The sequence below is a fragment of the Pseudorca crassidens genome, chromosome 8, assembly GCF_039906515.1.
Source record: "Pseudorca crassidens isolate mPseCra1 chromosome 8, mPseCra1.hap1, whole genome shotgun sequence".
Taxonomy (NCBI): Eukaryota; Metazoa; Chordata; class Mammalia; order Artiodactyla; family Delphinidae; genus Pseudorca; species Pseudorca crassidens.
The window spans coordinates 62,443,325-62,456,673 of NC_090303.1; the positions used below are offsets into that span (position 1 = coordinate 62,443,325).

The window sequence follows — 13,349 nt, forward strand, 5'->3', positions numbered from 1 at the left end:
TAATATTAAGATGATGTTCTGCAGTAAAAATGTATATATAATTACAACATCTTTTCCATGTACATAAATTCTTCACGTATGTATTATTGGATATTATCCTCTTCGCAACCCCACAAACAATATCATCAGCATATTTATTCTTTTCCCCATGAGGAGACAGACACAGAGAGTGTAAGTGGCATGCCCAAGGCCACACAACTAGTAACTAGGAGAGTCAGAATCTTAACCCAGTAGTCTTGGCTCCAGATTTTCTAGATGACTCAGCTATGGGAGCAAACTGGATCTTAGTAGCATACATTCTAGAGAGATTAACCCCCCACCCCGAGCTACAGGATTGGCAGAACGAGGGAATCAGCAGTCTAGGGGGCATGACAAACTCACGGGGGGATTCGTGGTGGTTTGGTACAGGATCCGCCCAGTAGGCAAGGGTTTGAATAATAAGATATAGCTAGGGGAAAGGGACTGGTAGGGGTAAGGGGTAAGGGAGGGGTAAGCCAAGGCCCCAATCTAGTGGAGTAAGGAAGAGCTATGGCTCCTTGTGCATATTAAGTGCATAGGGAAAATCCTATTGGAGGTGATGAGGCTTCTGAAGTTCTACCTGTCTTGGCCTCGATAGTTTCAGGAACTGGGTTGGGTTGGCCTGGGGGTGCAGGTACTAAGTCCGTTACTCTTGCCAGAGGCCATATCGTCTTCCCCTAAGTCATGCCAACCTTCATATTACATATTAGGTGTGAGGGTGTGGGAGTGCTAAACGAGGCACATTTGTATTTGTCTATTTGCTTAATCATCTATCATAGCCATCCTGGACTAGGCAATGTCTCATCCTTTGTATCATGTAATTCCTACAACCCTAAGAGAATGGTTAGAATTTGCAAACCCGGGACTTCCCTGGTGGCGCAGTGATTAAGAATCTGCCTGCCAATGCAGGGGACACGGATTCGAGCCCTGGTCTGGGAAGATCCCACATACCACGGAGCAACTAAGCCCGTGTGCCACAACTACTGAGCCTGAGCTCTAGAGCCCGTGCTCCGAAACAAGAGAAGCCACCACAATAAGTCTGTGCACCGCAAAGAAAAGTAGCCCCTGCTCACCGCAACTAGAGAAAGCCTGCGCACAGCAACGAAGACCCAGTGCAGCCCAAAATTAATTAATTAATTAATTATTTTAAAAAGAGAATTTGCAAACTCAATTTTGAGAGTTTATTATCGAGTTGTCAGAAAGGTGGTTTATAGGCAGGAAAGATTTTTAGCCTCCTGAAGAAACGAAACCATCTGTAAATTGGACCACATTTTCTTGGCGACTTGCTCAAAATGATTCAGATGCATGTATTTGGCTTCTAAAACACAAGATAAATAAGGCTCTACTCCTGAGAGAAATATGCCCAATTCCACCATTTGATCTCACCGTCAAAGAGAAGTTTTCATAATCTGGTTTCTTCACAAATTCACTTAAATGAGTTTCAGAGGTTATTTTTGTTTATTTTTGTGTTTTTTGTGCTTTACAAAGTACAGTTAACTAAAGGTAACAGTTATAATATAACTATATCCCTTTTAGAGGAAATCACACTCTCTACTTTTTAGGGACCCTTTATGTTGGTGGTTGTTTATTTTCATTTGGACCAGACTGACTTGAACCTACCAGCATACGAATAAATGGGCTTTAACCGAAATTTTGTTCTAGTGCTCTAACGTATAATTTCATTCCAGAGTTATAAGAAAGGGAATAGCAACCATTTTATATGAAGCTTACATTCCAGAATAGTAATTGCTTAGACATTATCTGGAAATTGTAAAGAATAATGATGTACTGGGAGTCCTTCACAGCTTGTGGCACAAATCTTGCACCAAAACAAATATAGAAAAAGTGAGAGGTTGCAAAGTCTGTTTTGTCCATCTTCAGCGAGTTTCAACGCTTCTGTTGAATCTTTGGGTCTCCTAATGTTTACATAGCATGGTGGAAGGGGAATGTAACATTCTGTCCATTACAGTACATATACACAGATGTATAAATTGTGGTGTTTATTGTTTTCTAAGTGTGGCATTTAAGGCATATGCATTCCCTTCTGGATTTTCTTCCCCTTAGTGAAGATGCATCTCACAATCAGATTGTTATTTCGTTTTAAGAGATGTTCATTCCTCTTCCTTTGTTTCATGTTTTACTCCTTGTAACAGGAAACCAGTGACTCAATTTTACTCCTTGTAACAGGAAACCAGTGACTCAATTTTACACTGATTGCCCTCTGGGTCTGTGGTGATGCACATCACAGAAGTGAAGGATGGGTTCCTGAGGCCTGAGCGAGCTGGGGCAGTATATGTACAAAGCCACCACTGTGAGTCTCAGAGATCACCTGGAATTGATCGTGCTCAAGACAAGTCCTTTCATGTTGACTCAGAGGCCCCAAGAGGAACAGAAGGCGGTAAACTCTGTCCTGATATTAACAACGCCTTACTGATGCAAAAAAACTGTCCCACAGCACGTCCCCAAGCCCAGTGAAGCCATGCCCTATACAGGCGACCTTGTCCAAACATCTGGAAGGTCCATTCCCCATCTAGATTAAGTGGCTGGCGATACTCCCCAAGTGAGGCCAAGGTGTAGTGCTTTGGGTCAAATACCACCTAGGGCAGAATCTGAGATGGGAAACCTTCCTCCAGATGCTAACGTAAATGCTCCAAGTCTGTGACAATCCAGATGTTCTGCAAACTGGCATCAGCTGCCCAGAGTGCTGTGGTCTTGGGAATGGATTCTAGAGAAGCAAGTTTAGAATGCACTACGTGTGACCCTGTTACCACAGCAGAACCAGGACTGGGAACAGAAGCAAGACAGCTCAATGATGTTTCTGTTCAGACTTAACACATGTGAGCCTAGGCCCTGGCATTGCTGTTCAGCTCCAAGTAACAAGGCCCAGCCCCTCACCAAATCTGTCTCTGCAGACACATGTTTCCCTGGTATCTACCCAGGGGGCCCCTGCCAAGCTGCGCCTGCCCACTGTGGTGTCTGCTGTCACCGCCATCTCCCCTGACACGGGGCGAGGCAAAGCCCCAGCTTTGTGTCTTCAGCCTGTAGGCCCTGTTCGTACTCACATAACCATCTGGAAGCCCAGTTCAGGAAGGCTTTGAAAGTCCTTCAGGACACCACAGTGAGGGAGCTGTATTCTGTCAGTATTTACCTCTGCAAAGATGGAGAAGCAGACGCAGCAACGATAAATACCTCAGGGATAAAGTTCAGCCTTCCCTTCCGAATGTGAGCTCTCGGGACACACCTTTCCATTTCAAATCATGACTAATATTTGTAGACTGTTTTATTATTTAAAATATATTCTCACAAATTTCTTCTTATTTGATACTTCCAGTCACCTTATGAAGGAAGGAAGGCACATTTTATTATCCACCCCCATTTTACAGAGGGGTAGAGGACAGTACATTCATATGTAAGGTTCTAAGCATCAATGCACCTGTACCTCCTCTTCAGTTCAGTCTAACTGAAAATTCTGTCTCGTATTCACTTAGCTGTATAATCTTGCACAAGCCATTTCATCTCTCTGAGCCTAGTTCCTGCTTTGTAAAATAGGGAGACTATTCATGTCATCGATGCAGGATCGTTTTCGGATTAAATGACAGCATCGGTGGTTACCGATTTTTGTTACTATTTTATTATTGTTCAGGTCTTAAATATAGAACTTCTCATGTCAAATAGAGGAACTTTTGGTCTTCCTTTGCTAAGCTTGTTTAAAAGTGAACATTGAGGTTACTGAGGACTGAAGGACCCCCAACCCTGTTCAGCTCCCGGTAAATCAACAAGCATTTAGTGAGTCCTTCCAATGAACCTCTTCAGCAATTCTCAAGGTCAGAAATAATCTAGGCCATCAAGGCTAGCCATTGATTTAAAAAATTAAAGAGTATCAAACATGAAACTACGTGTATAGACAGGGTGGAAAAACAAGGTAGCACATGTAACGTAGGACTATAGCTGTTCAAAGGAGAATGAAAGGCAACTACGATTTCCCGGGTGCCTACTCTTCGGTGCCTTCTGTGTTACCTTCCCATTCTGTTAATTCCACAAATATTTACTGAGTGCTATACCAAGCACTTTATTTATGCTGTGTCAAATACCCCCCATTTTCATCCATGCCATAAATGTGCCAAGTCCTCCCTCTTTCACAGATGAGGAAACAAGAACTGAGAGAGTTTAATTTTCCAACTTCCCACAACTCCTAAGTCCAGAGTCACATTCAAGCTTAGCTGACACCAAATCCTTGGACAATCCACTCCAAAGGTGTGTCCAACTTTAAAACATCTAAATCTATGTAAGTGTAATAGTAACATAAGAAAGTGATTCCTTGAAAGACAAGGCAAATTACTACATGGTCCTTCAAGATATAGAAATCTATACAAATGTAATATGAATATAGAAAGTGATTATATGAAAGATAAAATAAGAGTTGAACTAGTAAAAGAAGGTGTTGAGATCAATTCTAGGTATAATATTATGCTGAGTTTCAGTGAGAGAAAAGAACAAAAGCTAATGTATAGCTAGGGTCCTTTGGAGTAAAAAGACCGAGGTTCAAATCCTGGAGAATGGTAGGAGTCATCATCATCATTGATGTTAGTTGAGAGATTGTAAATGCAGTGGTTTTCAATTGGGGGTAATTTTACCCCAGCCATGGCGACATTTGGCAATGTTTGGAGACATGTTCGGCTGTCCTAACTGGGGTAGGTGCTATTGGCATTTAGTGGGTGGAGGTCAGGGATGGTGCTAAACATCCTACAATACATAGGACATCCCTCCCAACAAAGGATTCTCTGACCTAAAATGTCAACAATGTCGAAGTTGAAAAACTCAGCTCTAAGGGAATAAACATCTACTTGACCATATAGTTCATGTAGGCAAATGTTAGGGATGAAAGACAGCTGGAGAAGGTGACATTTTAAGAGGCTATAAGGGGAAAAATATTAAATCCTACAGTTAGGTACTCCAGTTTCCATGATGAAAACCAGATTATTGATCTAACATATCCTGAAAAAATATTATTTTTCTAATTTACATTTTTAAGATAAATTTCATAAGGAAATATAAATTAAACCATAGTTGGCTTTATATTTTGTTTAAACTAATAAAGTATAAAAAACCAAAACTGTGTTTAAAACTTCAGAAGAAAGTCACAGAGAGGGTGTGCTCTCGTGGGTTATCTATGATAATAGTTTGCTGATATGATTAATTTCTTATATAAGTGATTTCTTCACAATAATTTGTTAATTCAAAATAAAATCTTTCCAGAAAAGAAAATGAGTTGTATATGAAATAAGAGTTTTGGATATTAGAAGATCCATCTATAATGTTTATTATTTAGATTTAAAGAAAAAGAAAATCATACAAATTTTAAAAAGTAATATGAGCCGGGCTTCCCTGGTGGCGCAGTGGTTGAGAGTCTGCCTGCCGATGCAGGGGACACGGGTTCGTGCCCTGGTCCAGGAAGATCCCACATGCCGCGGAGCGGCTGGGCCCGTGAGCCATGGCCACTGAAAAGTAATATGAACCAATTCAAAAGTGAAGGGTCAATATTGTTGCTCTTACTATTGAAGATAAAGTTTGTTTTAAGGCCCAGCTTGGGTCAGTAGAGTAGACCTTGCATTGTATTTGAGTTATAACCTAGCCCTTATATTGGAAAAAAAAGAATTCAAAACAGCCTCTTTTTTTGTTTGCTTGACTGAGGTTTCCTTTTTTCTGAAACTTCTGTATCTGTTCTAAAGCAGAAATGTATTGATAGTTTCAGTGTTTCCAAGTGACCGGGAGATGGCAGCATTTCAGAATCTTCCACATCGCTCCCTTCACAGGGAGCTATACACCGTCAGTTATTCCTAAATCCCAGCCTTCATGCCTTCCAATCACAAAGGGTTATCCCAAAATATCTAGATGAAGCATAAATTTCAACGTTTATAACGTTCAGCCTACTTGAGCACCATATTTCCATGGCCCTGGCCTCACAGTCCCTAGAACTTGGTCACCTTGTAAGAATCTACTAAGACCAATCGGCTCATTCCTTAGGGACAAATAACTTCTCCGTATGACTAGCTACACTGTAGTCCCTGCTGTGACTCAGCTAGATCTTGAGAAGAAAAGAAATGAATCAGGAGGGCTTCCCTGGTGGCGCAGTGGTTGGGATTCCGCCTGCCGACGCAGGGGACGCGGGTTCGTGCCCCGGTCTGGGAAGATCCCATATGCCGCGGAGCGGCTGGGCCCGTGAGCCATGGCCGCTGAGCCTGCGCGTCTGGATGACTGTGCTCTGCAACTGGAGAGGCCACAACAGTGAAAGGCCCGCATACCGCAAAAAAAAAAAAAAAAAGAAAAAAAAAAAAAAGAAATGAATCAGGAGAATTGGGTTTGAAATCTACCGTGTTTTGACCTGGGACAAGTTAGTTAACTCTTTGTGTCAGAACACTTATCTATAAAAAGAAGTCCTCCATGGTCTGTATGATCTTTTCTAGTTTTAAGAACCATAACTGTAGTCACCTTTCAAGCACTCTTGCCGACATCAATAACCTTCAAATACTCCTCTAACTGGTTCAAATGCACTCACACCGAAGCAACAATAATTGGAGAGTTTTGCTCTGTAAAATGTTGTTCATGTATAAAAATGAGGATAGACTCAAAACCGAACTCTCAAAGCAAAATGATGGAGAGTTTCAATATCAAAATATCACTCAGGACAGTATTTCCATTATGACAATACCAGTAAAAATAGCCATCTGGTTGCTAAGAGCATGGCCATGTGGCTTGGGGGTGAAAGGTAAGAAATCTGGGACTTCCTAGAAAAAGGGGTGGGAGGAAATAACATAGCTGAAAGATTGATCTCCACTGAAGGAGGAAGAAGAAGAAAAGGTTAAAAGCATCCTGCCATTGAAATTTTTCCTTTAAAGAGTTTCCCAAAAAAAAAAAAGAGTTTCCCAGAAGCCCCACTCCACCATCTCCACTTCCATCTCATTGCCATCCTATCTGCAAGGGATACTGGGAAATGTAGGTTTTTAGTTAAATGCTCAGTGCCCCTAAGATATTAGAATTCTGTAATTATGAATACAGGAGGGAGAGATGGTGAGTAGGCAACGACCAGACACTACACACTAATCAGGGAGGAGTTTAAAATGGAGGACCTGGTAGATCTAGCGTTAGGGTCCAGCTAGCATTAATATTACTCAAAGTCAGATGGGTAGAGATTCTGGGGTTCTGGATCATGGATCTATTCAAAGCATGATCCAACCAGGGCTAGAAAACAAAGAGGATAGCTGGTAAGAACTCAGCAAATCGGCAGAGTGCCTGACAAATAGACCAGGCTTGGTGGCTGCAAGAAGATATTTAAATAAGGAAACCAAGGCAACAGCATCGTCGTACAGAGAAAGTAAGATTTAAAGATTGATTCACATCAGGAACAATGGGAAGCAGGATTGGAAGGACAGAGTTCAATTTTCAATTCCAGTCCATGGAGGATGGGCTGCCTAGTCTGCGCCTACCTCACTCTGAGTGGGCTTGTCAGCTGGGTGGGGCTGATCCCACAGATTTCAACCACCAGAGACCGTGGTTAAGCAAAGCTAAGGCTAATACAAATTATTCTAAGCAGACTTTCTCTAATCAAATACGTACCATCCGAACAAACATGCTCAGTGTTACTGAGATTCAGAGTGAGGCAGTACTCAGTACCAAAGTGAAACAAGATTAAACAAAACTCAACAATTCTAAGCACAGGCTCGCACTATTCTGGCCCTTCCCTCCTCCTCTCCTGTCTACATCCTCGCACCCTACCTCCCCCTAGTCTTCCAGAGCGCCTTCTTGTCTCTGGGACATAATGTCTCCAAGGGCCATCCAACAATGGCTGCCCTCCTGTCCCAGCCACATACTGCCTCTACTTGCTTGACGAAGCCAAAGGCTGGGCTTTCCCTATTCTCTTTCTGACACATTAGCAGCAGGGCTTCGTCGCGAACAGGTAAGCCCAGGTGGGAAGGCAGGTGCCACTGTGGTGAACTCTTGCAGTGATTCAGAAAGACCTTCCTTCTCAGCTCTAATTGTTCTCAGTGCACAGTCCCTGAGATGGAAACGATGAGGACGGTCTGCCAGAGTTTCCGGAAGCATTTAGAAGAAATTGAGCAGCACCTTAGAAAACAACAGGCACTCTTTTCCAGGGGCATGTCAGAGGAGAAAAGATAATTATCTAAGGGAGCCATAAAAGTAAGTACCAGCCCACACATCTGGAGCAAGAAAAGGTATTCAGGGCAGGACAGATGAGCACCACGGAGCAGGGCTAACGAGAAATTGACCAGCTTTCCCTTTGCTTTCCTGTTCCCATTCTTACTTTCTCAGTGGGAGTCTGTGAGAGCCATTTGCCCGATAGCAACACTTTAACTCTTCAAGGCCAGGGCTATTTGAGGTCAGGAAATAGGCAGCAGCTAGGAAGAGGGGGCTACCCAGCAGGATATCTTTAATCAATGTGAACGGGGCTCACGCAAATAGGAACGAATATTGGCGATTGTTAGAGTTTTGGAAATCTGCACTATTTTCACATAGATTAAAAGTATTTGTCCCAAAAGTGGATTAGTCATTGCCTGAGGCTGGGAGTAGGAATAGGGATTAATTTATAAAGGAGTACAAGGTTTCTTACTGGTGAGATGGAAGTGTTGCAAAATTGAATGGTGGTGGCAGATTTACTAACAATCATTGAATTGTACTCTTAGAATAGGTAAACTTTATGGTATGTAAGTTATTCTGCAACAGAGTTGTTTAAAAAAAGAAAAAAGGAAACCTGCCCTCCTAATAAACCTATGCCTGCAACTGATACAAATAAAGATGGTGACTGAAATTGAAGCCCAGAAAAGCACATTGGTTTGCTCAGGGCCACACAGCTAGCTGATGGTGATTCAGGACTAGAACTTGGGTCACCTCACCCTCATGCCAATCTTTTCCTCTGCCCTGTAAACAAGAGATAAGTATTAGTAGCCCATTTTCCAAATGAGAACAAGAAACACGGCTTTTGACCTAATATGGGCTAAGTCACTGCCAGGATCTGTTGCCATCGCACAGAGCCCAGTCTAGAGAATTCACACCCATCAGTGCCTTTCCCACCAGTCTGAGTTAGCTGCTTGGTGTAAATATGGGAAGTTGTCCACACTTTTTGTTCCTGTTTTCCTTTTAGTAGCTTGAGCTTCTCACAGGGAAACCACCTGAACACTACTGCATCAGTATAAGTGGACCGAAGAAAAGAATGGCCAGACTTCATGTGCTAAGATCCACCCCTCCATGGCCCCTGGAGCTGCCTTTCCTCCCAGTGATGGCCAGCGGGCTCCATGCTGCAGTGTGACCCATTTAGCTGCCTTTCCTCCATCCACCTTCGGGAGAAGCACCAGGATGTCTCCTCCAGCTTGGGCAGAATCAGATCCAGCCTCTCTGTCAAACTGTCCTGTTGGAGAAAAGGATACAGATGTCTTCCTCTAGATCAGGGCAGGTTTGTTGACCTTTCTACAAGATGTAAAAGCACATTCTACCCAGAGCAAGAATATCTAGGACTTCCCTGGTGGCGTAGTGGTTGAGAGTCTGCCTGCTGATGCAGGGGACACGGGTTCGTGCCCCAGCCTGGGAGGATCCCACGTGCCACGGAGCGGCTGGGCCCGTGAGCCATGGCCACTGAGCCTGCGCGTCCGGAGCCTGTGCACCGCAACAGGAGAGGCCACAACAGTGAGAGGCCCGCGTACCGCAAAAAAAAAAAAAAAAAAAGAATATCTAAATTTTCCCCATGGAGAAGTATGTATCAATCCTTCCTTAGCTATTTTTTAATATTCTACTCTATGGTTAAACCTGGGAGGAATATTTTAATACTCAGTCGATACAGAATAAGTGAGCACCTACTATATGCCAGGCATAGGGTGCAGTGGCCAAGATGAATATAATATATATCCCTCAAGGTATATATGGTGAACAGTCTTTGCCCTGCTGAAACTTACAGTCTGTTGGGGGAGACAGAATGTAAACACATAAATAGGTATGAATTTGAAAACTGTGAAAGGGCTTTGAAGGAAATAACAGGGTTTTATGAAAGAGAGAATAACAGGGAGGCTGATTTAGGTCAGGGTATCAGAAGGGCCTGGTTGAAGGAGTGACAACAGAAGGAGGAAGGAAGATCCAGGCCTGAGAGGTAGCAGACTGTCCAAAAGCCTTGAGTTGGTCGGCAAGCCAGACTTATTGAAGAAGCACCCACTAGGTGTCAGCAGCTCCTCTTGTGCTGGAGACAGCTGTGAACGAGACAGAGCTCCTACTCAACAAAGCATCGGACGAAGAGTGAGAAACAACCACCGCACCAACAAACAAGTATATAAGATCACGTCAGATCCTCACCATTGCAAAGACCGTGTGATAATACTGTAGAGAGTGATGTGGGGTGAAAAGTTTACCACATTCATCAGAGTGGTTGGCCTTGCGAAAGGGAAGCTATTTGGGCAAGACACGAATGGTGAGGAAGAGGGAGCCATGTGAAATTCTGGGGAAAGAACATTTAAAGCAGAAGGGGGCTTCCCTGGTGGTGCAGTGGTTAAGAACCCACCTGCCAATGCAAGGGACACGGGTTCGAGCCCTGGCCTGGGAAGATCCCACATGCCGCGGAGCAACTAAGCCCGAGCGCCACAACTACTGAGCCTGCGCTCTAGAGCCCACAAGCCACAACTACTGAGCCAATGTGCCACAACTACTGAAGTCTGCATGCCTAGAGCCCGTGCTCCACAAGAGAAGCCATGACAATGAGAAGCTTGCGCACCGCAACGAAGAGCAGCCCCTGCTCACCGTAGTTAAAGAAAGCCCACACACAGCAACGAAGACCCAACACAGCCAAAGATTAATTAATGAATTAATTAATTTTAAAAAAAGAGCCCTTCTCTAAAATAAAATAAAATAAAATAAAAATAAAGCAGAAGGAATGAGAAGTTTAAAGGCTCTGAGACAGAAACAGCCAGCATTGCTGAGTGGGTGAGTGATAGGGGAGTGGAGTGAGTGGAAGTCTGAGAGGTGGGGCTTCGGGATAACTGTAGGCTGGAGTCCGAGAGCCTGAGTTTTTCCCAAGTGTGATGGAAAGCCACTGTAGGTTTTAAGCAGGGTTGTCCTGTGATCTGCTTTACATTTAAAAGTCACGCTGACTGCCTTGTGGAAAATGTACCACTGGGGACTGACAGCTGTGCAGGAGCTCCCGTTAGAAGGCAGTTGGTGTAATCCCTGAAGGGAGAAGCAAAACTGTCAAGTTGCTTCCACCCAGCTGGGGAGGCTTGTGAGCCCTCCACCCCCCTTTGCCAGTGAAATGCGGGGTGGTGTACACCAGGGCTGAGTGCACTGGTGGTCTCTAAGTGCTACAGGAATTCTCAGGAGCGGGGGATGCATGAAGAATGGAACAGTCAGAAAAACTTCATGGAAAAGTAACTCCTTGAGGGAAGTGCACAATTTATGTAAGATGGGCCAGTGGTGGTTACTTTCCAGCAAGGAAACTAAGAAGCTATTTCTTTTGAACCTACCCATTACTAGAACCCATCTCATAGCCTATTTCCGTTCTTCATCCTCCTTGCTTTTCGGAAACCTCTGGCTTCATGGGAGCCCTCCTACCCTTCAGACCACCCTGCAGTTCCCTCTGTTGACTATACTTCCTTAGAGTGTGAACATCCCTCTTCTGTCCTCAATTCTCTTCTTTGTCTCTCTCCACACCATCTTTCTCAATATACACACTCACTCTAGAAGCCCAGTTCCCAGCTCTCTCCAGAATTCCCATCCAGCATTTTCTACTCTCCACAAGATAGTTTCAGCTGGAAGACTTGCTTCCAAATCTCACTCAGTATCTATCTTTTTATTTCTGTGTGATACACCATGCCCCATGCCAAGTACTTATATGACAATCTCTTATTCTCAAAAGCAGCCCACAGCAAAACTGTTCATTAGACATGGAAAACTTTTTTTTTTCTGAGAACCTAGCTTAAAGCTAAATAACTCCATTTTGGAGTTTGGAGTGTTGATAAAGTTCAGACCTGTTTTTGACCTGAGTTGCTTCCACACAAAACAGATGCAAATGAAGATTTGATGGTTGTTATTTCATATAATCAAACTGCATAAAAAGAACTGACCATATAAGTTGCCATATAAAAATAGAAGTCTTTTGCGTGTGACACAACAGACTTTCCCTCATTTGAGCCTCTCAGTGCTAAGGGAAGTATTCCCCATTTGAATAGGAGGAAACTAAGATGGAGAGAATGATCTCCACAGGTAGGCACTGAGTCCTGTGCTGTATTATTAATGAGAAGCAACTGTACAGTGGGGTTAAGGACTCAAGCTCTAGAGTTAAATCCAGAAGCTTAAATCCAACTCCACCATCTGTGTTGGATAAACTACTTAACCTTTCTAAGCCTCAGTGTCATCATCTGTACATTACAAGGGTTAATGCGTATATAGCCCTTTAGGGCAAGCCTGGAACATGGTTCCTGTATGATTCCGTATGGAGTACAGCTCATTATGATTACGATGTTGATGATAATAAGAGTAGTGGCCATTTTTGAATATCTACTTACATGCAAGGTACTGGGCTAAGCACTTTATATGCATTATCACTTATCTTCACAACAATCCTGAGAGGCAAAAATTAATACACACACACGCACATATGCATGTGCACAAATATGCTCAAAAAGACTATAAATTGTCTAAGTTCCAACAACTAGTAAGGGATTGAGTTGACTCTCTGATTCCATGTTTTGCCAGTGGTTCACCATTATGGCTCTGCCAAGCCTTGGGGCTTATGTGGGGCCCACTGATAGGTCCAAATCAACCAAAGTAACCCTGCTTCTGTCTGCATTACCTATTTAGCTCTGGCAGAGATTTTCCTTTAAAAAAATCATCTCACTCTATATAAAAATTTGGAAAGCACTGTACTATGTTAATGACAAATGACTCTTGCAGTCAAAGGCGGGTTCTGAGTTGCTTTCATGTAAAGAGATGACTTCTTCCGCAAAGACTCCTCAGGAACCTACCATCCTAGCAACTCTTAGCTTACTACTGCTTGTCCCATTGCCCAAGAATAATGGCAAGAGTTCCTTTGCAGTCCCTGAATGATTTTCTGGGGAATCTCATTGTTCTATCTTCAGGTTCCAAGATCCTGCATTCTCTTTTTTTCGAAGTTAACCTATCCAAGTTGACTTTATTCAGGAAAATCCAGACTACATATCTGAAATCAGAGATCATTGCAATAAATATTTGTACAAAGTTAATAACATAGAAAACCTTTTAATTGTGAAACCCAGCTCAGGGTTAGAGTCATTCCATTTCAATGAAAAAGAAGAAAAAAAATA

General features: G+C 43.1%; 1 protein-coding gene across 1 annotated transcript in view; it reads left to right on the forward strand.

Annotated features, from left to right (window-relative positions):
* The window catches only part of ITPRID1 (ITPR interacting domain containing 1), a 201,258-nt gene extending 191,784 nt beyond the window's left edge, over positions 1 to 9,474 (forward strand). The window contains 6 exon segments of the mRNA XM_067745595.1: positions 2,247 to 2,472; positions 2,689 to 2,846; positions 2,881 to 3,154; positions 8,062 to 8,187; positions 9,179 to 9,212; positions 9,215 to 9,474. Of these exon segments, the coding sequence (XP_067601696.1) occupies positions 2,247 to 2,472; positions 2,689 to 2,846; positions 2,881 to 3,154; positions 8,062 to 8,187; positions 9,179 to 9,212; positions 9,215 to 9,474 (1,078 nt within the window).
* Positions 9,475 to 13,349: the final 3,875 nt, after the last annotated feature.